At 33.9% G+C, this 25692-nt stretch overlaps 2 protein-coding genes across 2 annotated transcripts in view; both read left to right on the forward strand.

The window, feature by feature from the left end:
- The first annotated feature begins 241 nt into the window (after positions 1–241).
- Positions 242–9504, forward strand: LOC149800796 (uncharacterized). The gene is made up of 3 exons (XM_089954218.1): positions 242–374; positions 7311–7494; positions 8842–9504. The coding sequence occupies exons 1-3, from the start codon at positions 330–332 to the stop codon at positions 8979–8981; spliced, it is 369 nt and encodes a 122-aa protein (XP_089810344.1). The 5' UTR covers positions 242–329; the 3' UTR covers positions 8982–9504.
- Positions 9505–9729: 225 nt separating this feature from the next.
- LOC149800797 (uncharacterized) overlaps positions 9730–25692 on the forward strand; it is a 109337-nt gene continuing 93374 nt past the window's right edge. Inside the window, exon 1 of the mRNA XM_089954790.1 lies at positions 9730–10022. Coding sequence (XP_089810916.1) covers positions 10000–10022 — 23 coding nt within the window. The 5' untranslated portion in view covers positions 9730–9999. The remainder of the gene's footprint in view (positions 10023–25692) is intronic.

The following is a 25692-nucleotide window of genomic DNA, read 5'->3' on the forward strand; positions in this document are numbered from 1 at the left end:
ATGTATGTATGTGCATATGCATGTATGTATTAAGGTATGTAGGACTGTAGCCAATCGATCTATTTTAAATGGAATAAGTTTCCTTTCTTCGTTGAGCTAAATAAGGGAGAAAAGTTGATATGATAAACCGATATCAAAGCAAAAACTTGTTTTCTCTCGTGCTGCTTTTGACAGTGTGTCCATCCGAATGAGATTAGGTGTATATGCTTGTCGGATGAAAGGTCTAAATTCGGAAATAGAATGATAAGACACGTTGATCATTAAGATAAATAATCCCGAGTTCTGTTAAAGTAGGTTGCCTGGACTTGGACACATTATAGATTCGCAGTATGAAGATTGCCATTGTTTTGTGTCTTTGTTTCGCCCTTACAAAGGTAATGTACATAAATATATGCAGTTTTAACTATACTTCGTCTTCATGTCAAACTTCAAATCAAAAGTAATGTGCATAGGTTGGAAAACTCTTCCGACTCTATCATATGAGAACCAAGAGTTCTTCGTCTTCTCCTGATTGTTGTGATCCTTGGAACTTTCATCCCTCATGCTCAGACAGTTATGTCTCTATACCTTGGCCGCACGTTCTGCATAAAGTCTGTACGTTGATACTTTTTTAAAAATTCGAATCTGTGCGAAAATATCTCTATTTCCTTTGTAAAATTGTATTAGGGTTTAAGAAAATTAAGACTAATTATTAAATTATTTTAACTTATCGTTATAAACTATCTCAACGTATTATTATGCTAAGCATCTCAACGTATCATTATATTAAGCATCTCAACGTATCATTATATTAAGTATCTCAACGTATCATCATATTAAGTCTCTCAATGTATCATTATACTAAGTATCTCATCATGTTATTATGCTAAGTATCTCACCGTGTCATTATACTAAGTATCTCACTGTGTCATTATACTAAGTATCTCAACGTATCATTATACTAAGTATCTCACCGTGTTATTATACTAAGTATCTCACCGTGTTATTATACTAAGTATCTCACCGTGTCATTATACTAAGTATCTCACCGTGTCATTATACTAAGTATCTCACCGTGTTATTATACTAAGTATCTCACCGTGTTATTATACTAAGTATCTCACCGTGTCATTATACTAAGTATCTCACCGTGTCATTATACTAAGTATCTCAACGTATCATTATACTTAGTATCTCAACGTATCATTATACTAAGTACACTAATCAACTGTTAGTTCATCCAATTGCAATCCTTAAGAAAATCAATATTTTTTCCTGCAAATTTGCTTACTACAGAAGAATGTTACCTGCATCAAAACGAATGCAGCGTAAATATTTTTACAGTAAATATCTATTTTGCTCACCTTCGTGTTTTTGCACAAAATAATCAAGCAAACAGGTGGGATTCTGCTGCCGGTTACTTTCGCTAAAATCTTCTGTCATTTCATTCCAATACAGCTATTATTCGAAAATGCAACACAGCCAATGCTGATTCCTTTGATATACTTGGGTCAGGTTAGTGCCAACCGTAAATAAGATAGCCTTGATGTACTGGACCTATCACTGATGCACTGAACCGAATCAGGATGCACTGAACTGTTATGATGTACTGAAATTAATAATGATGCACTGAACCTATTACTGATGCAATGACATTATTAATTATTAATGATGGTGCACTGAAATTATTAATTATTAATGATGCACTGAAATTATTAATTATTACTGATGCACTGAAATGATTAATTATTATTGATGCACTGAAACTATTACGGATGCACTGAACCGAATAAGGATGTACTGAATTGATTATGATGCACTAAAATTATTCATGATACACTTAAATCAATTACAGATGCATTGGAATTGTTACTGATGAAATGAACTTGTTACTGATTCAGTGAATTTCACAAAAATGTAAAATAAAGAAGGAAGCATACCAGGCACATAGAATAGTAATAAATATAAAACAAGTTCAGATTAGTAATTAATAGACAAGAAACCTATAGACTTAATAACTATACAAGAAACCTAGAGACGTAATAACTATACGAGGAACTAAGAGCAGTAATAAATATACGAGGAGCAACAAACATACAACGGATTTCGAAATAAACATACAACGGATTTCGAATTGTATATATATATATATATATATATATATATATATATATATATATATATATATATATATATATATATATATATAATCTACAAGGGAGGTAGAGTAGCAACAAATATGCAAGGGACCTAGAATAATCAAATATACAAGGGGCGTAAAATAGTAATAAAAATACAAGGTACGTAGAGTAGTAATAAATATACAAGGGGAAGGGATGTAGAGTAGTATTAAATATACAAGGGACCTAGAATTGTATTAAATATACACGGGAATCAGAGTAGTTTTAAATGCACTCGGGAATTCGGGTAGTATTAAATATACAAGGGACCTAGAGCATTAATAAATATGCCATTAATTTAGAGTAGTAGCAATAAATATACAAGGGATCTAGAATATTATTTAATACGCAAGGGAAGTAGAGCAGTATTAACTATACAAAGGAAGTAGGGTAGTATTAAACATACAAGGGACCATGAGTAATATTAAATATACAAGGGATGTAGACTAGTAATACATTTACGATTGACGTAGAGTAGTAATAAATATATAAGGGACCTAGATTAGTATTAATATATAAGGGAAGTAAAGTAGTATTAAATATACAAGGGAAATAGAGTAGTATTAAATATACAAGGGACCAAGAGTGGTATTATACAAAGGAAGTAGGGTAGTATTAAATATACAATTGACGTAGAATAGTAATAAATATACAAGGGACATAGAGTAGTATTAAATATACAATTGACGTAGAGTAGTATTAAATATACAAAGGGCGTAGAGTAGTATTAAATATACAAGAGACTTAGAGTAGTATTACATATACAAGGGACCTAGAGTAGTATTATTTATACAATGGAGCAGTATTAAATATACAAGTGACCTAGAGTAGTATTAGATATACAACGGAGCAGTATTAAATATGCATAGGACCTAGAGTAGTATTAAATATACAAGAGACTTAGAGTAGTATTAAATATACAAGGGACCTAGAGTAGTATTAAATATACAACGGAACAGTATTAAATATACAAGGGACCTAGAGTAGTATTAAATATACAAGGGACCAAGAGTGGTATTAAATATACAAGAGACCTAGAGTAGTATTAAATATACAAGGGACCTAGAATAGTATTAAATATCCAAGGGACCTAGAGTAGTATTAAATATACAACGGAACAGTATTAAATATACAAGGAACCTAGAGTAGTATTAAATCTACAAAGAACCTAGAGTAATATTAAATATACAACGAACCTAGAATATTATTAAATATACAAGGGACCTAGAGTAGTATTAAATCTACAAGGGACCAAGAGTAGTATTAAATATACAAGGGACCTAGAATAGTATTAAATATACAAGGGACCTAGGGTAGTATTAAATATACAAGGGACCAAGAGGATTATTAAATATACAAGAGACCTAGAGTAACATTAAATATACAAGGGACCTAGAATAGTATTAAATCTACAAGGGACCTAGAGTAGTATTAAATCTACAAGGGACCAAGAGTAGCATTAAATATACAAGGGACCTAGAGTAGTATTAAATATACAAGGGACCTAAAGTAGTAATAAATATACAAGAGACCTAGAGTAGTATTAAATAGACAAATGAACCGGAGTAGTATTACATATACAAGGGACCTAGAGCAGTGTTAAATAGAAAGGGACCTAGAATAGTATTAAATACACAAGGGACCTAGAGTAGTGTTAAATATACAAGGGACCTAGAGCAGTGTTAAATAGAAAAGGACCTAGAGTAGTGTTAAATATACAAGGGACCTAGAGTATTATTAATTATACAAGGGACCTAGAGTAGTGTTAAATGTACAAGGGACGTAGAGTAGTATTAAATATATAATGGATGTAGAGCAGTATTAAATATTCAAGGGACGTAGAGTAGCATTAAATATACAAGGGACGTAGAGTAGTAATAAATATACATGAGACGTAGAGTAGTAATAAATATACAAGGGACATAGAATAGTATTAAATATACAAGGGATGCAGAGTAGTTTTAAATATACTCGGTAATTTGGGTAGTATTAAATATACAAGGGACCTAGAGTATTATTAAATATACAATTAGCGTAGACAATTAATAAATATACAAGGGATCTAGAATAGTATCAAATATGTGAGGGACCTAGAATAGTATTAAATATGCAAGGGAAGTAAAGTAGTATTAACAATACAAAGGAAGTAGGGTAGTATTAAACATGCAAAGGACCATGAGTAATATTAAATATATAAGGGATGTAGAGTAGTAATACATTTACGATTGACGTAGAGTAGTAATAAATATACAAGGGACCTAGATTAGTATTAATATATAAGGGAAGTAAAGTAGTATTAAATATAAAAGGGAAATAAAGTAGTATTAAATATACAAAGGAAGTAGGGTATTATTAAATATACAATTGACGTAGAGTAGTAATAAATATACAAGGAACCTAGAGTAGTATTAAATATACAATTTACGTAGAGTAGTATTAAATATACAAAGGGCGTAGAGTAGTATTAAATATACAAGAGACTTAGAGTAGTATTAAATATACAAAGGAAGTAGGGTATTATTAAATATACAATTGACGTAGAGTAGTAATAAATATACAAGGAACCTAGAGTAGTATTAAATATACAATTTACGTAGAGTAGTATTAAATATGCAAGGGACTTAGAGTAGTATTAAATATACAACGGAGCAGTATTAAATATACAAGGGACATAGTGTAGTATTAAATATACAACGGAGCAGTATTATATATACAAGGGACCTAGAGTAGTATTAAATAAACAACGGAGCAGTATTATATATACAAGGGACCTAGAGTAGTATTAAATATACAAGGGACTTAGAGTAGTATTAAATATACAACGGAGCAGTATTAAATATACAAGGGACATAGTGTAGTATTAAATATACAACGGAGCAGTATTATATATACAAGGGACCTAGAGTAGTATTAAATAAACAACGGAGCAGTATTATATATACAAGGGACCTAGAGTAGTATTAAATAAACAAGGAACCAAGAGTAGTATTAAATATACAACGGAGCAGTATTAAATATACAAGGGACCTAGGGTAGTATTAAATGTACAAGGGACCAAGAGTAGTATTAAATATACAACAGAGTAGTATTAAATATACAAGGGACCTAGAGTAGTATTAAATATACAAGGGACCAAGAGTAGTGTTAAATATACAAGGGACCTAGAGTAGTATTAAATATACAAGGGACTCAGAGTAGTAATGCCTTCAAGGCAGCGTCAGACCCTTGTTTGAACAAGAACACTGACTAACATGTTATAACTGGCATTACGACTGGTTATAATCTCAAATTTAGTTAAACTTTTCTTTCTTTTCAATTTGACCAAAATAATTGTTAGCAAAGTAAAGCAAGTAAATACAATTGCCGTGAATGTACGTATATACTGTGTTTAAACTACGTATACTACTTTTAGTATAGAAACTTTCAATACAAAACAATGATTTTACATACACATTTCATAAAGAAAACTGAATATGTCAATTCATTTACTTTCTTGGGTATCATATCTCATGTTATTTTTCTTTCATTTTTAAAAAGTCACATTTTAATCTGTATTTTTATATTTGTGGATTTGTGAAGCGGTCCTATTGTATCCACAAAAGATGGTCTTTCGTTGGATCCTTAAATTTATTGATTGGGGGGGGGAGTCATATTGAAGGAGAAGGATTCATTTGATCTTTAAATTTAAAGATTTGTAGCAACTACGAAACCAATAAAAATTGTTATCAGATCCACACAAAAAAATACTGAACTTAAAGTATGTTTGTGATTTCTGGAGATGGCTGTCACCGAAAGGTAGACCCAAAAGTTAGGATGAAAGGAAACTGATCAGTCCTTTCTTATTTAAGTTGTGAATTAGAACGACATCCTGCAATCGTAGTTTTGTAATATTCATTGTGGCAGAATATCGATATGTGATGGCTGTTGTTTGCAGCCTTCCTGTCATGATGGAAGAAAAAAAATAATAAGTCTTGCAGCAAATGAAGAAATATGCCCACAGAAAAGGTAAAATGACCAAAAGAATGTGAGCATTACAGCCCATAAAAATATCAAGACAAACAAAGGCACACTCATGCATAGATAACACAAACAGCTGTCTAGAGTGTTGGTTTTTTTATATAGATAACAAACACCTGAAACGAGTGGGGTTTTAAAGCTGATATAAATAACACAAACACCTGAAAAGAGTGGGGTGTTAGAACTAATATAAATAACACAAACACCTGAAAAGAGAGGGGTTTTAGAACTAATATAGATAACACAAACACGTGAAAAGAGTAGGGTTTTAGAACTGAAACGACGGATACAGTCCTGGAACAACATAGAGAGGGTAAATTCTAAAGGAACCAACCTTGCTCCAAAACATGAATTCGTTAGCGGAATAACTCCACCTTGATATCTCAAACCGGCTTGAAATATATATATATATATATATATATATATATATATATATATATATATATATATATATATATATATATATATATATATATATATATATATATATATATATATATATATATATATATATATTCAATCAAATAATACTATCATACAGGTTGGAGAATTTTTAATTCATATTCCAAATGAGATTCAAACCCAGGGCCGCGGGTAAACGGCACCCATTGCCTTGACTGCACACACGAGCCCATATTCACTCACGACCAAGCAAACATCACCAAAAAATGATGTTACTCTGTCGGTGTTATATGCACTCGTGTGTAGCAGACACACTCGCATGACGACCTCGTAATTAATTCTCATGTATCTACACAGTCATTCCGGATTCATATGAAACAAATCAAGGTATACAGAATTAATTATACAGAAGTATAAATATACGCCAGACAGAACCGAAAGTGCTATCCCTGTATTCTTTAGAAGAATGCTTGATAATAGTTGGCAGAATTAAAAAATTCTCTAACCTGTAATATTTGTATTAAATATTAATTCCGCCTACTATTATCAATCATTCTTCTATAGGAATCCAGGGATATTACTTTCCGTTCTGTATATTGATAATTCTCTCTCTCCATATATATATATATATATATATATATATATATATATATATATATATATATATATATATATATATATATATATATATATATATATATATATATAACTAATCCACATTCTGTGTTGTAGGGCGTTTTTCTAAACACACTGTTTGCTGAGTGTAGGGTTGACTCCGACTGCCGGGGTCTGGGAGGCTGCTGTTCCTTGGAAATAGACGACCTTTTGGGGGACACCATTCACAGCTGCACCCGATACTTACTGCCGGGGGAAAAGTGTGACTCTAACGACAACGGCCATTGCGGATGCATGAAAGGTACACATTATAGTTGATATGATTGATGTAAGTGTCGTTATCATCATGACCACACCACCACCACCATGAACACCACCCTCTTCACTAGCATCACCTTTAGAATGTAGGTACTTGGTAGAATGTTAGTACTTGGTAGAATGTAGGTACTTGGTAGAATGTTGGTACTTGGTAGAATGTAGGTACTTGGTAGAATGTTGGTACTTGGTAGAATGTAGGTACTTGGTAGAATGTAGGTACTTGTTAGAATGTTGGTACTTGGTAGAATGTAGGTACTTGGTAGAATGTTGGTACTTGGTAGAATGTATGTACTTGGTAGAATGTTGGTACTTGGTAGAATGTAGGTACTTGGTAGAATGTAGGTACTTGTTAGAATGTTGGTACTTGGTAGAATGTAGGTACTTGGTAGAATGTTGGTACTTGGTAGAATGTAGGTACTTGGTAGAATGTTGGTACTTGGTAGAATGTAGGTACTTGGTAGAATGTTGGTACTTGGTAGAATGTAGGTACTTGGTAGAATGTAGGTACTTGGTAGAATGTAGGTACTTGGTAGAATGTTGGTACTTGGTAGAATGTTGGTACTTGGTAGAATGTTGGTACTTGGTAGAATGTAGGTACTTGGTAGAATGTAGGTACTTGGTAGAATGTAGGTACTTGGTAGAATGTTGGTACTTGGTAGAATGTTGGTACTTGGTAGAATGTAGGTACTTGGTAGAATGTTGGTACTTGGTAGAATGTAGGTACTTGGTAGAATGTAGGTACTTGGTAGAATGTTGGTAGTAGTAGTATGAGGAGGAGTAAGAGTACCCATCATTATCATCATCAATTTCTTCTTCAACGCTGTCATTATCACACAGAGCAACAAATAGCATCACTGTTGTTGTTGTTGTTGTTGTTGTAAGGTTTAACGCCATTTTTCAGCACACGATAGGCTATACATGGCGGCCAGTATTAATGGTGGAGGAAGAACCCGGGAAAACCCCGGAAAGAACCACCGACCCACGAAAAGCTACTGGCAAGCTTTCTCACATACCCACATTGGCTGAATCCGAGACTGGAACCCATGCAGAATAGCATCACTGTAACCGTCATCTTGATCATTGCCATCATCAACACAATTACTAATACTGACACTATACAACAGAAACTCCCTGATGATGGTGGTTGTGGCAGTAGTAATGGCAGCACTAATAATAGTTGCACACCATAACTAGTAATGGTGATATTGGTGGAGCGGCAGGAGGTTGCATCAGTTTTCATTTCTCCCCTCGAGGAGGTGATATTGTTCATCATCTTTTTTCTTGTTCAATTTATTGTCATACGCTGTTCCTATCTTCTCTTTCTTTCCAGGTTACACGTGCACGGTTCGTGACATCAGTTCCTTGCACGGTATTGCCCTTGAACCGAACACCCATCTAACCTTAGGCACGTGCTTGCCGAGTAACGGCACTTCTGGCGGAGCCAGTATCGCTGTGGAAGGAGGTCGTTAATTTCCATGAACCTTTAACTTAACAAAGTAGTTTCGCGTGGGAGAGGCGAGAATAAAAGATACGAAATTATATATGACAAAGATTTTATCCTAAGATATAGTTTCATCAAATTGAACGCACGACAGTTACTTTCTGGTTAGTTATGACTCATGAATAAAATACAAGATTTTAAAAAATTGAAAATATTTCTTTGCTTCTTGCAAATGTAGGTCATTAGTCACAGCCTGACAGCACCGAGTCAATCAAGAATTAGGTGTTTTCTGCTCCAAGGAGCTCAATATGCCTTTATATCTTCAACTACCAATGCATGTTTAGAAGCAAATTTTGGTTCATTTCAGATACATACATTTCTTTGTGTCCCCGTGTAAGAGTGAGATTTAACCACAAGTTCTTAAAATACTGATTGTGACACGATGGCCGTCTTTCACTAACCTGAGAAGATTAAAGAAAGATATACAATGTAGCGATGGCAAACATCTATAAACTCAAGCTACTGTTGTAAAAAATCTCTGCTTAAAATGTAATAATTTCGCGAATTTATTCATTGCTTTTCCTTCCTTATAAAATAAAAGATGTAGATTATAACGTCATCGAAAAGCTCGTTCGTTCGTTCGTTCAAGAGAGAGAGATGCTTTCTAAAAAAATTCAGGGTAGATAACTCCTACAACACTATAGCATCCCCCATCTGTCTCCTTTCCTAATATTGATTTTTTTTATATTATTGCGTTCTTCTTGTATCAACAAGCGTACCCAAGCGACACAGGTGTGGCATTTCAGTTAAGTCTCACACAAGCCATCATCGGCCAGCTTTGTTTCCTTTAGGATATCCAAGCGAGGTTACCCAGTGGGTGAAAACTGTCCGTCGCTACCTTGTATACAGGTGTCGGCGACTTCAGCAGCACTGGTTATCGCCTGACACGGGGCGTTGTCAATTACGTTACCTGTAAAATTTCAATTGCTGGTCAAAGGTACAAATGAATGATGCATAATCAATGATTTGATCAACAGCACAAGGGATATGGCGTCGCATGGCGGTAGAAGGTAGGTTTATGTGTTTATTTCAGTCTGTGTTATTTGTGTGTATCAAGTGAACGAAAAGTAGGGTTGGTAAAAGTCAATATCACACAACTTGGTATATTTAGGTGGTCTTTATTGCAATATACAAACTCAATACACAATTCTATACAACGTCAATATTCTCTGCTGATAAAATTGTCAAGAGGATACGTTATGTTCTTATGTTGGATACATGTTCTTATGTTGGATGCATGTACTTATATAGAACTGTACTTGTACTTATGTTGGATACATATTCCTATATTGGATACATGTACTTACGTCGGATACTTGTACTTCTTATGCTAGATACGTGTACCTATGTTGGATACATGTACTTCTTATTTTGGATACATGTATTTATTATGTTGGATACATATACCTATGTTAAAATACATGTATTTATGTTGGATACACGTTCTTCTTATGTTGGATACATGTACCTATGTTGGATACTTGTATTTATATTGGATACATGTAGTTATATTTTATGACTTTAATTGTTATAAAACTTTTGTTTCAGACGATGCGCAAATTTCATGAGTTTCTCGGTTGCTGAAATGCAAATTTTTTAATTCTGCTTTTTAAAATTACTGGGGGGTGGGACAGAAGAGCTGCACTCTTTCAGAAAAGGTATCATCTTTCAAATGTAAGTCGCTGAATGCATTTGTATTCAAATTATTAGGGATCCACCATTTAAATAGTTTGGGAGCGAGTGTGTGGATAGAATGGGTTTTTTCTTTGACCATAAGATAATATTTTTTTTAATGAATAAGATGGATATAACATAATCTTTCTATTCTGTAAATTAGATCAAGAGTAATTGATTCAGGCTAATTGTGTGCTGGGAATACCCCCCGCCAATCAAATGGTCGTACCCGTAGTATAAAAAATGGGATTGGATACATTATTACAACATATAAAATTTTCAAGTGGTTGTGAGACACAGCATTTATTAAACAAACCACAGTACAACACCAGTGATTACAGCATTTATGAAACAAATCACAGTACCACACTAGTGATTAAAATATTTATGAAACAATTCACAGTAACACACAAGTGATTATAGTTTTTATGAAACAATTTACAGTGCCACACCAGTGATTACAGTATTTATGAAACCAATCACAGAACCACACAAGTGACTAAAGTATTTATGAAACCAATCACAGTACCATACCAGCGACTACATTATTTATAAAACCGATCACAGTACCACACCAGTGATTACAATATTTACGAAACAATTCACAGAACCACACCGGTGATTATAGTTTTTATGAAATAATTTACAGCACCACACAAGTGATTACAGTATTTATAAAACACTTCACAGTACCACATTAGTGATTACAGTAGTTATGAACCCAATCACATAACTATACCAGTGATTACATTTATGAAACCAATCACAGAAACCACACCAGTGATTACATTATTTATGAAACCATTCAGTGTCCCATTAGTTATTATAGTATTTATGAAAGCAATTACAGTACAAAACCAGTGATTACAGTATTTATGAAACGAATCGCAGAACCACACGAATGATTACAATATTTATGAAATCAATTACAGTACCACACATGTGATTACAGTATTTATAAAACAATTCACAATACCACGCAAGTGATTACAGTATTTATGAAACCAATCACAGTACCACACCAGTGATTACAAAAAGTAATCTAACAAGGAGACTGAAAGGTACAGCTTCACCAGGACCCTGTCACTAATTTAAGGGAACTTCTACAATATTGTGTGGGACGCTTGGTACGGCCACTTTATGTTACATTTATTCCTAAAAATATGGGCATGATCTTTTGAAATGTAAGTGAAATAAGTTAGTAAGAACTGTAAAATACGATTTATCTGGGAACGTTATAACCGTCCATCTTTCCCCCTTCTCTCAATAATAATAATAATAATAATAATAATAATAATAATAATAATAATAATAAAAACAAACAACGTTGTTTAACGATAATAACTCATTCATTCGTGAAAGACCCATCTGCCATGTGGTCCACAATTTTTGTAAGTGGGTATGTTATTAAAATAATTTATAAAAGGAAAAGAAAAATTGTTCACTTACACACACACAAGCGTCTTCGTACACGTAATGACACATATTTAAAATGAATTAATATGGATAACTATGCGGGTCAACAGATACATATATGAACGATATACTATACACAGGTACATACATATCGGAAGTCGTGTATACACATTCCAGCGTAACCGATGTTGTATATGTATTCGTCTAATAAAACATGCACATATTAGTTCTGGACAAAATGATAAAGTTCTCTGTTGGGACGCTTTAATGCTATTCCAGCCGATCAAGAAAGATTTTTTAACTGATGTTTTAAATGAAGCAAGAGAATATAAATTATGTACCCTCAGGGGTCAAGAATTCCAAAAGATAGGTGCTGATACTGTTACGACTCTGGTCACAAACTAAGAAACAGAAAGAAGCAAAACCGACAAGTTTTGTAATATTTAACAAAGAATTCAGTTATTAAAGCCATACATGAAAATGTGAGAGAACTAAAAGTATATAGATGTAAGTCCAGAATAAACCTGAAACAAATTATATGACAGTCCATAATGAACTAAAATTTCTGTAAAATTTAAAAAATCGGAAACGTATCGTGACGTTTTCAAGATATCGTCGTCCAGAATTCCTTCGAATAATTCAAAACAGTTCCAAAATAATAATAAAATGTCTGTCTTGCTCCAAAAATACAAAAAAAAATTACGTCTGATTCAGATAAATTATTTCTCAAAAGTAATTAGTGGCGTATGACATTCATCTATTGTCCCCCGTTTAAATGTAAATGCGTCAGATTTCAATATATAACAACTTGCAAGCTGTTTTGATTGATGAATATAAAATCCTGGACTTTGAAATGAAGACGATTCATGGATTGTCCTCATTAAATATCATAGGTTCATGGGCCCCCAATCAAACAGGGATGGGGTAGGACTGGAATTTTTTAAAAGCGAAATTCCGTTCCCCATATAGCTGGGATAAAATATTCCTTCTAAAATCTTCAGCTAAAGGCAATTTAGTCTGTATAAAGAAAGGTGAAGTTTGTCGTGTTGATATATACTCCCCTATCGTTACACACACACATACACATACATAGATAAATATATATATATACACATATATACACACATAGATACATATATATACATGTACACACACACACACACACACACACACACACATATATATATATATATATATATATATATATATATATATATATATATATATATATATATATATAGTGTGTGTGTGTGTGTGTGTGTGTGTGTGCTTTTCATTAAGTAGTGGTTCTTATGTAATATACGACTATCCTAATCTGCCCAGAGCTTGAGGTCTAACTAAAGGTGGACATAGTTCAATATCATGTGTATGCCCAAGTAAAATACAAAATGTCCGACTGAGTAAGGGGATGGGGTTGGGAACATTAAGAGTATATATGTTGGCAAACTATTAATGCCTTATGGTTATACGGAAGAAATTGTTTGCAACATATTGTATGAAAAATTGTATGGCATTTGCGACCTTCTGAGTGTTTGTCATTAGTGGTTTGCACGGTGGACATATCTTTTTACATTGTCCAATGTCCAGTGTAGCAGCCAGATTCTTCATGACATGTATATCTTTTTATTTAGTTTTGTTTTCAGATTTATTTAAAAGCATATGAAAGTGCACAATACTTTAATAGAAAATTGGAGTAATTGAGATTGCTTAAGGACTAGTTCGCGTGCATTTATTTTACGAAATATTTTCAGTAACATAGCATGGTATTGCATTAGTTTTGACTGTTTATTTTTAGAGGTTTTCATGTACAAGATTTATGACGATATCCGTATTATAGTTTAGACCGTCTATTTTTAGAGGTTTTCCTATATGAAAATTTATCAATATATATAGGCACATAGATACCGTGAGGATGTTGGACCCTGCTGAATGATACCCAAGTGAGATAAGCGTCTACTTGCCTTTGTTGCAAACTTCTATATTTTTTTTACTTTAGAATTGTTAATTGATTTTAGCCCATGGTCTTGCCATTAGATTAACTTAAGATATTGACGTTTGTAACCATTTAAAGTGGAGAGTAATTACTAGGTGCAGCGCGCGGTTCAACCTATCAGACGACGTCCAATCTTAGGTATACATGTGGTATGCGTGCAGGTGACTCCTGATAAAATTACACCTCTGTATATATAGCTAATAGAAGTAATGGTAACAAGTGGTTGGGAACTTGTATTCAGGCTGCTTGGTAATCAATTTTCAAAATATTTTGGAGTTTGGGATTTTATGTATTTTTACTACTTTACCCACCTATTCATTTATATTATGCTGAAGTATTATTTGCGTATCTTTACAAATTAGAGCCTGTACTTTTAAATTAAGATTTTAAAGTCTCTGAGATGAAAATAAAGAATTTGATGTGGGCGGAGTTGGGTGGGTGGGTTGATCTGCTAATCGAAAGTAAAGGAATGCATAATATATAATTATCTGAACTGATAAAGTCAGTTTCACTATTGTGAATCACACATTTTCTACTAAGCCTTATACATTAAAATGTCATCAGAGATGATTTCTTGTAGTCAGCATTTGCCTAAATACATACTTTACATTATTTATGACAATTAAAATTTAATGAAAATTATATATATATATATATATATATATATATATATATATATATATATATATATATATATATATATATATATATATATATAATATGTGTGTGTTAAAAATACGTCCTTATTGGATATCCTTTCAATTCGACTTAAAAACATTATGTGGTTAATTATGTTAGCTGAATATAAATTTTGCAAAATGATTTCATAAGATATCTGACCTTAAAAAGGCAATACACATATGCTTCTCACCTTATTTACTGGTTATAAATATTTATAACAATGCTTATTATTTTACTTATTACAACAATATCTTGGCAAACCTTGTTCAGTATGAAACAAATCAATTTGAATACCACTTATAATATCTCCCTCACTCCCCAGATGAAAACAGAAGGTTCCATTAAGAAGAGAAAACGTTTATAATTTTTTTCAAATTAATTAATTGATGATGATGATGATGATGATGATGATGATGTTAAACTTTATTTATTGAAGGCAACTCAATTACTGAGGACACTTAATATCCATTCAAGCCATTTTACAGCCAAATTCAAGAAAACAAGAAAAGAAAGTCTGCACTGCATATACCTAACCCAATATATTGTAGCTATTGACATACATATCTACACTGCATATACCTGACTCAATGGACTGACCTTTGCTCCAGTGTGAGTGTGGTCTGGACTAGTTCAAACGATGTGTGGTCGAAATTGAATGTTGTGGTGTGGTTAAGACGTTTTATCATGGAGTTCTTTGTGATGGCAGCAATTCCACCTCCACGAGAATTACGGGGGAACGACTTGATGGAGTAACCAGTGGCTATTAGATCCACACACTTGGGCTCATCGCCTGATGTTTTTAGCCATGTTTCTGTCAGGAAAAAGATGTCAATATTCTGGTCGTTAATAAAATTAACTATTTCTGTACGCTTTTCCGGTGGTCCTACTGAATGGGCATTGAATAATGCAATGCGCAGAGGTATCTCTTGGATAGTTGACACAAAAGTTGACGAATTAATTGAGATTTGAATTAGGTTATCTAAATTAACGGTCGAACTTTTTTTTAAACTGTTGAGCCGAAATAAGGGAGATAACTGGAACTCTTCTTCTTGTTCTACGCCGGCCAGCTTTGAAACAACGTTTCTTTTTCCGCTTCTGCGTACATTTAGGTAATGATGAATGTAGTCCTAGTTCGTTTAGTCTAGAGCACAATGTAGTGTGGAGAGCCAAGGAGTGATCATTTAAAGCAATTAACGAGGGCCCATCGTAGCATAAAGGGGTTGACTGGCGAGTATCACGTGATGGCGGTTTGTTCAAAAACAGTGGAGCAAGACAGCTGAGAAAAAGTCTAATTGTTCTCATTTCCAAAACAAGGAGATGAAGAAACACATATGAATTTAACAGCCAATACATAATGAACACAATAACGTAGATGAAAACAGGCAACAAACACAAATATCGTGAAAACGGCACTAAAAAACGGAACAGCAGCTTCAAGCCGTTTAAGCGATAGCGGCCATATTGTTTCCCATATCTACACAGTATATACTTAACTCAGTACATTGTAGCTATTTATATACATATCTACACAGCATATACCTACCCCAATACAATGTAGCTATTGACATACATATCTACGCTGAATCTACCTGACTCAATACATTGTAGCTATTGACATACATATCTACAGTGCATATAACATTGTGGCTATTGACAGACATATCTACACTGCATACACCTAACTCAGTACATTATAGCTATGGACATACCTATCTACACTGCATATGCCTAACCCAATACATTGTAGCTATTGGCATACATATCTACACAGCATATACCTAACCCAATATATTGTAGCTATTGGCATACATATCTACACTGCATATACCTAACTCAGTACATTATAGCTATGGACATACCTATCTACACTGCATATGCCTAACCCAATACATTGTAGCTATTGACATACCTATCTACACTGCATAGGCCTAACCCAATACATTGTAGCTATTGACATACATATCTACACTGCATATACCTGACTCAATACATTGTAGCTATTGACATACATATCTACACAGCATATACCTAACCCGATGCTCTTAACACTCACATATTGAATTATCTAAGTAGTTTTCACCAGCTTATTCCATGTTTTTGTCTTGTTTTCTTTATTACTATGTTCCGAGTTTGATCCATTCCATAATTAAAATATATTGACTTTAACGTGCTAGATTCTATTTCTGGTGGGTGAAAATCTTTAGTTTATTTGGATAGTGTGGTTTAAAACTCCCAGTTGTATAATAATACAGTTTCTTAACATGAATCTATTTAAATTTTTAAAAGCAGCAGTCTAGAAGGATTGTATCCACATCAAAATTAAAGGTCAAAGGGAATAAAGACAAAGCCTATTAACGTTTCGAATGAGCTACCCAGAAGTTTCTAACTGGTTAAATGCCATTGATGCCGTAAAAATGAAATATTCAGTGTCATTTGGTAGATGAATATCATGCTGTCGGCTTGTTTGTATTTACTTTTCCTCGATCATCCTTCATATTACTACACTGAATGATTGATCTACTTAAAACGAAATCTTTTTGTTCCTGCGGTTTAGAGTTGGAAACGACAGACATATTTGCGAATTTCTGAATAGACTAGATATAATTATGAAATATTAGTTCTTTATAAGTACACTATTATTTATCAAATGCGATATATGCATTTAGCAGTATGTGTAACACTAGATGAGTCATTTTGTTATAAATGAATACATACCAATTTTAAAGAATCCATCTGAATTAAATAAACTGCAACCGATTTCAAGTTTTCCTTAGGTCTATGTGAGAAATTTGTTTTCGGCTAAGATTTCGAATTTTAGATGTTCCTTCTAACTTTGGCGTGTCCAACCTCTATATATTGTGCTAGAAGATTTTTAAACAATCTTGAAGCATACAACTGAGGTTTGATGGGGACAACATGTTGTTGTTATTGTTCTGTATTTCATGTGCTGTATTCATAGCACCCTTGTATTTTGCAAGGTCTACCATATAGTATATGCTCTCACTAGTAGTCCACTTACATCTAGGTCACACGCGGACCCCAGCCCTTTGATCGGACTACTTGAATAAGTGCTAAACGAAGATTAGTGTTTAGTGAGGAGGGTGTGATCAGATGCATATATTAGGCAGTAGGTAGCCTCGTGTTAAATAGTGGGGTTGTATTTTTTTAAAGAAAGAGAAATGTGCACGTTTTACTCACTGGTTATCCTGGTTGTTAAAAAAAGACCTTTAAACCTTACATATTGTTAAAAGACCTTTTAATGCAATTCCATTTATTCTGTATGATTGATGGGTGTAATTAAGGTTATAGAGTATATAGCTTGACCTTATTTCAGATACACACTCGTCCAAAAACTGCCAGTTCGGCTTCGTCATTTTCACTTTCTGGACTTTAAAGGTACATTATAAAGGAAAAAAAAAACGAGAGGATAACTTTTTTTAAAATACTTTTTATGTATTTGTAGTTCATTCACTGCACATTCAAAAGCGGGTATTGAATACTCTGGAAAAATTCATTTTCCCTATTTTAATAACTGCTACAGTTATTGAACTTTGGGCTGATTCAGGCTGATTTTTCGATTACATGGAAGCAGCCATTTTAGTCAGCTGTGTGCTTTGGTCTTGTACAGTTTCCACAAGTACAATACAACAACAACAAATCAGGCATAGTGTCTAAAGGTAGAAAAAGATGTATGGCAACATTTTCCCCAATTTGCATGTTTCAAATGCAAACAACTTTACCTAACACATGTCACTACGTCAGAAGTATGTACTATTTGTAGAGCGCCTCCCGTAACAGTTGTTTTTATATAGTAGAAAGGTTATTGGCCACGTGGTTACATGCACACACTGGATGTAGGTTACCTGTTCTTTATGCATTGGTAAGGAAGGTAGCCTCGTGTTTTTTGTTTATGCAATAATAAGGTATGTGTCCTTGTCTTTGTTTATGCAGTAATGAGGTAGGTGTCCTTGTCTTTGTTTATGCATTACTGAGGTAGGTGTCCTTGTGTTTCTTTAGGCATTAAAAAGGTATGTGTCCTTGTGTTTGTTTATGCATTGATAAGATAGGTATCCGTAAGGGTGCAACAGTTTTGTAAATGTTCTCGCAGCACATCTTATCGTGGTCAGCATGACACGTAACAATTAACTTTGATGTTAGGTTAGGCCCGCAACCAATCGCCAGCCTGCGATGGTCAACCTTCCTTGTTTGGTGGCATGATTGAATTTTAATTAGGTCTCGCTAAGATAATGGTCTGACAGATATGTTAACTTGCAGTTAAGTAGAGGAAAACGACGAAGTAGAGACAATACATAGTTTGTGCCATTTTAAATAAGTGTCATAAAATGTGTTTTTCAAGATCGTTATTAATATAGGCGAAATAGAATGAATTCTTATAGCTTTGATGTACGTGTTACATTTTTGACGGTTAAATAAAGTTAATTTTGATTGGTTATGCTAAATGGCGGGGGTTTACCCAAACGAAATTCGATGTTTTAACTAATTTCCCTCGCGACCTTAGTCTAGCTTCTGTGGGAAGCCAAGAAGTTGACTCCGAGAACAGCAACAAGTATTTTTCACGTTAAATTGTCCAAGGGACGGGTGCATGGAAAGTTGAGGACACGGAAAGAGAGATTCGGCTTCATAGAAAAGGGATCGAATCTCGGGAAAGCACAAGGAATAAATAGCTCCATATGTGCACAAAGCTTTTTCTTACAGATCCATGTTAGCTGAACTAAGACTCGATCCTAATAAGAGATGTGAGTGAGCTGTAAATTCGAGCGCTTTAGATTAAACAGCCACTTGGAGACATTGATTGGTCTTAACGGCACCTTGAACGCAGTAGGATCTAACTCAAGAAATATCAAAATATAGCTATAATTTATGTCCTGATTTTTCAAAGGTACCAGTACCTTTCCGTGGGTCGTTGGTTCTTTCCTGGGTATTTTCTCCACCAAATATATCCTGGCCGCCATGTATAGTCTAAAATGGCGTTAAACCGTTAAACCCACATCATCCATCCATTCATTCGCGTTTAAGGAATCCACACAACATGTTCTTTTGTAGGACTATTTCCAATTTTATTAGGATTACAGCCTCATAACCGAAGCTCATAGGAATCTACTTTTTACTATATATATATATATATATATATATATATATATATATATATATATACATATATCCCAAACGGCGGATGGCCTTTCTGATCAGTAATTTCTAAAGGTAGGAGTACATGTTTATTCAATATTATACTCACCATAACAATGACTACACATTGCATATCGTGTTTAGGTTACATTCAGCAAGTTAACTGTGTATTTCACACGGGAACAAGAATGAATAAAATCTTTGGAGTTGCACGTATTGTGTGTGAGGCCTCGGCTATAGTGGCTAATGAAGGAAATTATCGATGAAGGAATTATGCTTTTAATAGTGGTAATCCTGGATGTCAGTCCAAGATTAACGGAAGCTTATATATATATATATATATATATATATATATATATATATATATATATATATATATATATATATATATATATATATATATATAATTTGATAGTTTTTATTTTTGTACCGTTACAAACATTTCGTATGTCAAGATTACTTTTGTCTTATGATGTACACATGATAACACGTTTATATTTTTTATTTTTACTGCGGTCGCTGGGTGAAAACTTTCTTGTTTTTATTACGAAGGGCAGTGCGTTTTTACATTAGCTTAAATTTTCCATATGAGGTCTCTGTTAAATAACAGTCTAAGTTGCTAAACTTAATATTTTGTTGAAAAACCGGAATTGAAAACAGATGTCGCATACACAGAATCACGCCGTGGAAAACATAATGAGAGCAGGTATATAAGGGATGTGGAGAAATTGTTTCAACAAAGGTACTGAGAAATTACATGGTAACAAACATAAAAGCTGGTAAAATAATCATGCTCACTTAACAGTAGAGTCGCAGTGCGACTTGTTGAGTAATATAGTGTCCGCAACATGGTAGGACGGGTGTATCAATGTGGCCTTGACAGTATCGGAATTGACACGGTTCTGATGATGTGTGTTTAATTATATGGGACATTTTTCCGAATTTCGCCCAAAACAAGTGAATGTACATGTCGCATCGTGCGAGTATTAACGGGAATTATGCAATCCCTTTTCTACGATTGCAATGAAGACAAAAACGTTTTGGAGTAGAGAAATAAAACCTATCATGCCTTAAATGCATGTTATTACGATACAGTTGAAAGGGACTTTTCAACTCGTCTGCTGCACATTAACTGGTGTGTATTCTCATTTGTGCATAAATCATAATGCGATTAAGAATGAGTCATTTCACTCAAATTTCTGCCAAACATTTGATAGTTGCTTTATTGCTCAGAACTGACATCTATTACACTGAAATATTCGTTAAAGTGATTATTTCTGAATAGATATTAGCTCTCTTGTGAGAATCTTATCCGTTATTTTCCACGTGGTCAGAAGTACTTTTCTCAGCAAAAAAGAATGATTCGTTAAAGTGATTATTTTTAAATAAATGTTAGCTCTCCCACAAGAATCTGATCCGTTTTTTTTAACATATTTTTTTTTGGGGGGGTTTGTTGTTGTTTTTTGGTTTTCTCACGTGATAGGATGGATAGGAAGTGCTCTCCTCCCGGTCAAAAGAATAATTAAAGTCATCTTACTGGATCGGCGATTTGACCTGGGCGACTTTCAATTGCATCTGAACATTTAACAACTTGTTTTGTTTTAATTAAAGGTTATCGATCATAAATGTTGTTTTTTTCAACAACAAAAAATTATCAACATTTGTCGAATTCCACGAGTGTTGAAACCATCACCTTTCGAACTCGGGGTTTAACTCACTCGTAACATGGTGAACATAAATACCAGAAAAAACAATTATGCTACTTTGCATATCGAGGTTTGTGGAAGGAAGCTTTGTTCACAAGGATGTTGGTGAGATTTCTTTTATCTTTTTTTTTGGTTAATGAGATTCTGTTTTCCCTTTAATGGCTTGTAACGCAATAATACATAACTATGGGGTGGGGGGTGGGGGGGGGGCAGGCTGAGAGGATTCTCCGAAGAACAAATAGCGAGTAAAATATGATAATCACTATGTCCATTTATTACAGATAAAAAGCATCTCCTTATAGCGTACGCGTTATTATTTATTGTTCGAGGTTTTCAAACAAAATATATGACAATGTGTTTACCAAAACATCATTGAATTCTGCTCCTTTTGAAGAAAAACAAAGATCGAGATATTTGATGACGATCATATGTGCCTGCCTAAACGCGTGTTTTATGACACATCTGTCTATCTATCTATCTATCTATCTATCTATCTATCTATCTATCTATCTATCTATCTATCTATCTGGTAAATAGTGGTAGGGATCTTAGATTTAGACTGCTTGATAGTTGTTCGTGAAAACATTTGGAATTGCGTAGAATGTACACCCAAAAGCAAAGCGGAAGCAGAGTATTTCAATATTGTCATGTTATTGAGAAAAAAGATGCTGAAAATAATCACCCGTTAGAACATTATCTCAGCAACTTTCAGGGTGATACATGTCAAATGTTGAATCAAAATATTTATATCACACACGCGCACACACACAGAGACATATATATATATATATATATATATATATATATATATACACACACACACACACACACACACACACAGAGACAGACATAGATAGATTGTGTGTGTGTTTAAGGATTCTCTAGGACTATAATAATAATAATAATAATAATAATAATAATAATAATAATAATAATAACTATTATTATTATTATTATTATTATTATTATTATTATTATTATTATTATTATGTAGAAGAAAACTCGATTATTAAATACACTAGTCTCCCTCGGGGCCTTCTGTGCTGTCCAATTAAAAACCCATAAACAAGCAAGCAATTACTGTAACTATTTACGTACCTGTCTGTTTAACAAATCTAGTCACTACACTTAAACACATGGCCCCACATAACACATTTACATCCACCTCATGTAATATGGTTGTCACAAGCTTATTTCATGTATTAGTATTTGACTTTACCTTCAATGCATTCATGTGATAATGGCATTCAGTGGCATGTACTAACTGAATAAATGCATCATACGGTCGACTTGCTCTCGCTAAAAAGCACCATTTCCAACCATCGGCTAAGTGCGTCAAATGCAAGCTTACAACACTGTTAGTGTGGGTTCTTGTTGGAATTGACTTTATTTTCTGGGCAAACAAGAAACAATTTTTTAAAAAAGAGATTTTGTTCTTTCTAAGGACGCTAAAGTGTTACAATTGCGATGGACACTTTTAATAAACATTTATCACTAAATGAGGAATATGTTATTGAAACATTTAGATGATCCACTAACAAATTAAACTTAAGTTTTCATTAGGATCTCTTGCCTATTAGGTGGATCCCTGTTGTCACTTCAAATTTCCAAGTTCAGGAATTTTCCTACTGGAGGATCACCACCACTGTCTACAGTATGCTTTGTACAGAAACTGAAATCATAAAACAGATGTTTCTGGTGTTCGTTGCTTTTTCGGATCTGACAGTATTCATCGTACTAAAGACATGGGAGAATATGTATGCACACATCTGTAAAGGATTTAACGGCACGTCAGTGTAACCCTGGCTATACAGTGTCAAGTAACTGGTAAAAAGTAAACGAAATGTTCGTGAAGCTTGACTATGGGATACAGAAGGTATTAATATACATAGATGGTCATTACAGAGTAACTTAACTGCTTATCTGGTTTTAAATCACTAACAGGAAAATAAGGGAGAATAGCATCTGTTAGGTTAGTGGACAGGATGAATTTATTATATCATTATCCATACAGATGAAGACGTTAGGGTTGGAACACGTGACAGTTGGATTAAAGTGTACTTTTACATGAGGGGGCTCTCACCAGTTGTTTTGAGAGAGTGACGTATGTAAGGCGAAGTTGTTTGCTTTTGAAACATGCACAGTGGAGATGTAATCTGGCTGACATTTCTTTGGATATTGTAATTTTGGAAACTGTACATGATCTAAGCACTAGGCTAACTAAAATGAACGCTCCCTTGTACTAAAAAATCAGCCGGAATTAGTCTGAAGTACACTATACTTAGCAGCTATTAAAATAGGGAAAATTAATTTTGCCAGACTAGACAATACCAGCTTCTGAAAGTGCAATGAATAAATTACCAAATACATAAAATGCAAACAAAAAGCTATTGGCTCTTTTATTTTACAATTTACCTCTGAAGTTCAGAAGTGAAAATGACCAAGTGAAGTTAGCACTTTTTTGAAATGTGCACATCTTGAGTAAGGCCAAGCTGTATACTCTATAACCCATATTACACCCAACAATCATAGACCAAAAGAAAGGGAATTACAGGTTCCTTGAGCAATATCTAAGATATACAAGGTCTATTGTAAACAGCCAGTATAACCAGTGAGGAGACCCAGGGAAATTCTTTTTCGTTAAAATTCTATCTATACAAAATACTAAACTGTAGAGCGCCACCTAAGAACTAATCATTAAGAACTAATCATTTATATGTTATTTATTCGCATAAACGGAAAATCGGTTAAACGGATATCCAGTTGACTCGAATAAAGTGTAACTGTAGGCATACACTTTTTATCTGATAATGTTTCTGATGATAACGGAAAGAAGTGATGCACACTCGCTACTTTATCACTAGTTCTCCCTTTTGTCACGAATCTCTGTATTAGCTTTCGATCGTTATTTTAAGTGGCATGGACTGGTCAGCTAATACACTGATAATGACCCTACTGATTCCTGGTGGCAGAATCACTTTGCCACATATTCACAATCGTTTCATATATGAGTAAGTACACTAAAACCTCTCATGACGAGACACTCAGTAAACTGAAATCTCCTTGGAAATTAAGGACATTTTTAGCTATGAGTTGTTCCTGTAATTTCTAAAATCGGTTACACAGTCGGTAGAAACATCTACGCTGGAAACCAAAACATCTGCCACTCCAAAAGTAAATTTTACACCAGAATGAATCATATAAAACCGAAACCTAATCAAAGTAATGAACAATTTCATGACTGATGCCATCCATGGTATAAATTAAGGAGAAGTCGACATTATCTCATTTGAAGAGATGGTTTACTGGGAATTTATTCCAATGACCCTTCCAACTTCAGTGATGCCCTTCCATCTTCAGAGATAATCTTTCCAACTTCAGTGTTGATTATATTATTGAAACTGTTTTTTGTTTTTGAAGAAATTAAGTTTGGAATTATCATGCAACATTGTACAAGAACAGTGTTTTCACCTACCAGACAAAGGTTGTTCAACTAAATAAAACTACTTTAGGTAACGCTGTACGCGTCAACTAAATCAATTACATATAGTCGTTCTAATGCAAAACCAAGTTTTTTTCATGTCTTATTCTGTGATAAGTAGTACCGTCACGTCTAAGGGGCAATAGGCTTTTTTTTTCTGGTATTCCAGGTATAAACACCTAAACGGACACCGTAGTCCAAGGGGCTATAGGCTTTTTCTGGTATTCCAGGTGTCGACACCTAGACGGACACTGTAGTCCAAAGGGCTATAGGTTTTTTTTGGTATTCCAGTTGTTGACACCTAAAAGGACACCGTTGTTCAACGGTCTATAGATTCTTTCTGGTATTTCAGGTGTCGACACCAAAACGGACACCATAGCTCCATAATCTCGAAACGTCGTACATTAATGCTTATGTAACTGTTGCTATGTGTACAAATGTTGTTTCGTGTCCTTGAATGAAACTTATGAGTATCGCATCTTTAAAAGAAATGCAGTCACCACTGCTATTGATTATTAGTGCTCATATGTACTGTCTGCGAAAGGTTTCTGTTTTCTTTTATGTTCTTGTCCTATCTTTTA

The sequence above is a fragment of the Sinohyriopsis cumingii genome, chromosome 4 (assembly GCF_028554795.1).
Source record: "Sinohyriopsis cumingii isolate HCF-2022 chromosome 4, ASM2855479v2, whole genome shotgun sequence".
NCBI classification, from domain to species: domain Eukaryota; kingdom Metazoa; phylum Mollusca; class Bivalvia; order Unionida; family Unionidae; genus Sinohyriopsis; species Sinohyriopsis cumingii.

Coding starts and splice junctions, on each gene's coding strand:
- LOC149800796 (XM_089954218.1), top strand. CDS start 330: ATGAAGATTGCCATTGTTTTGTGTCTTTGTTTCGCCCTTACAAAG. Junction 375..7,310: donor TTTGTTTCGCCCTTACAAAG/GTAATGTACATA, acceptor TCTGTGTTGTAG/GGCGTTTTTCTAAACACACT. Junction 7,495..8,841: donor CCATTGCGGATGCATGAAAG/GTACACATTATA, acceptor CTTTCTTTCCAG/GTTACACGTGCACGGTTCGT.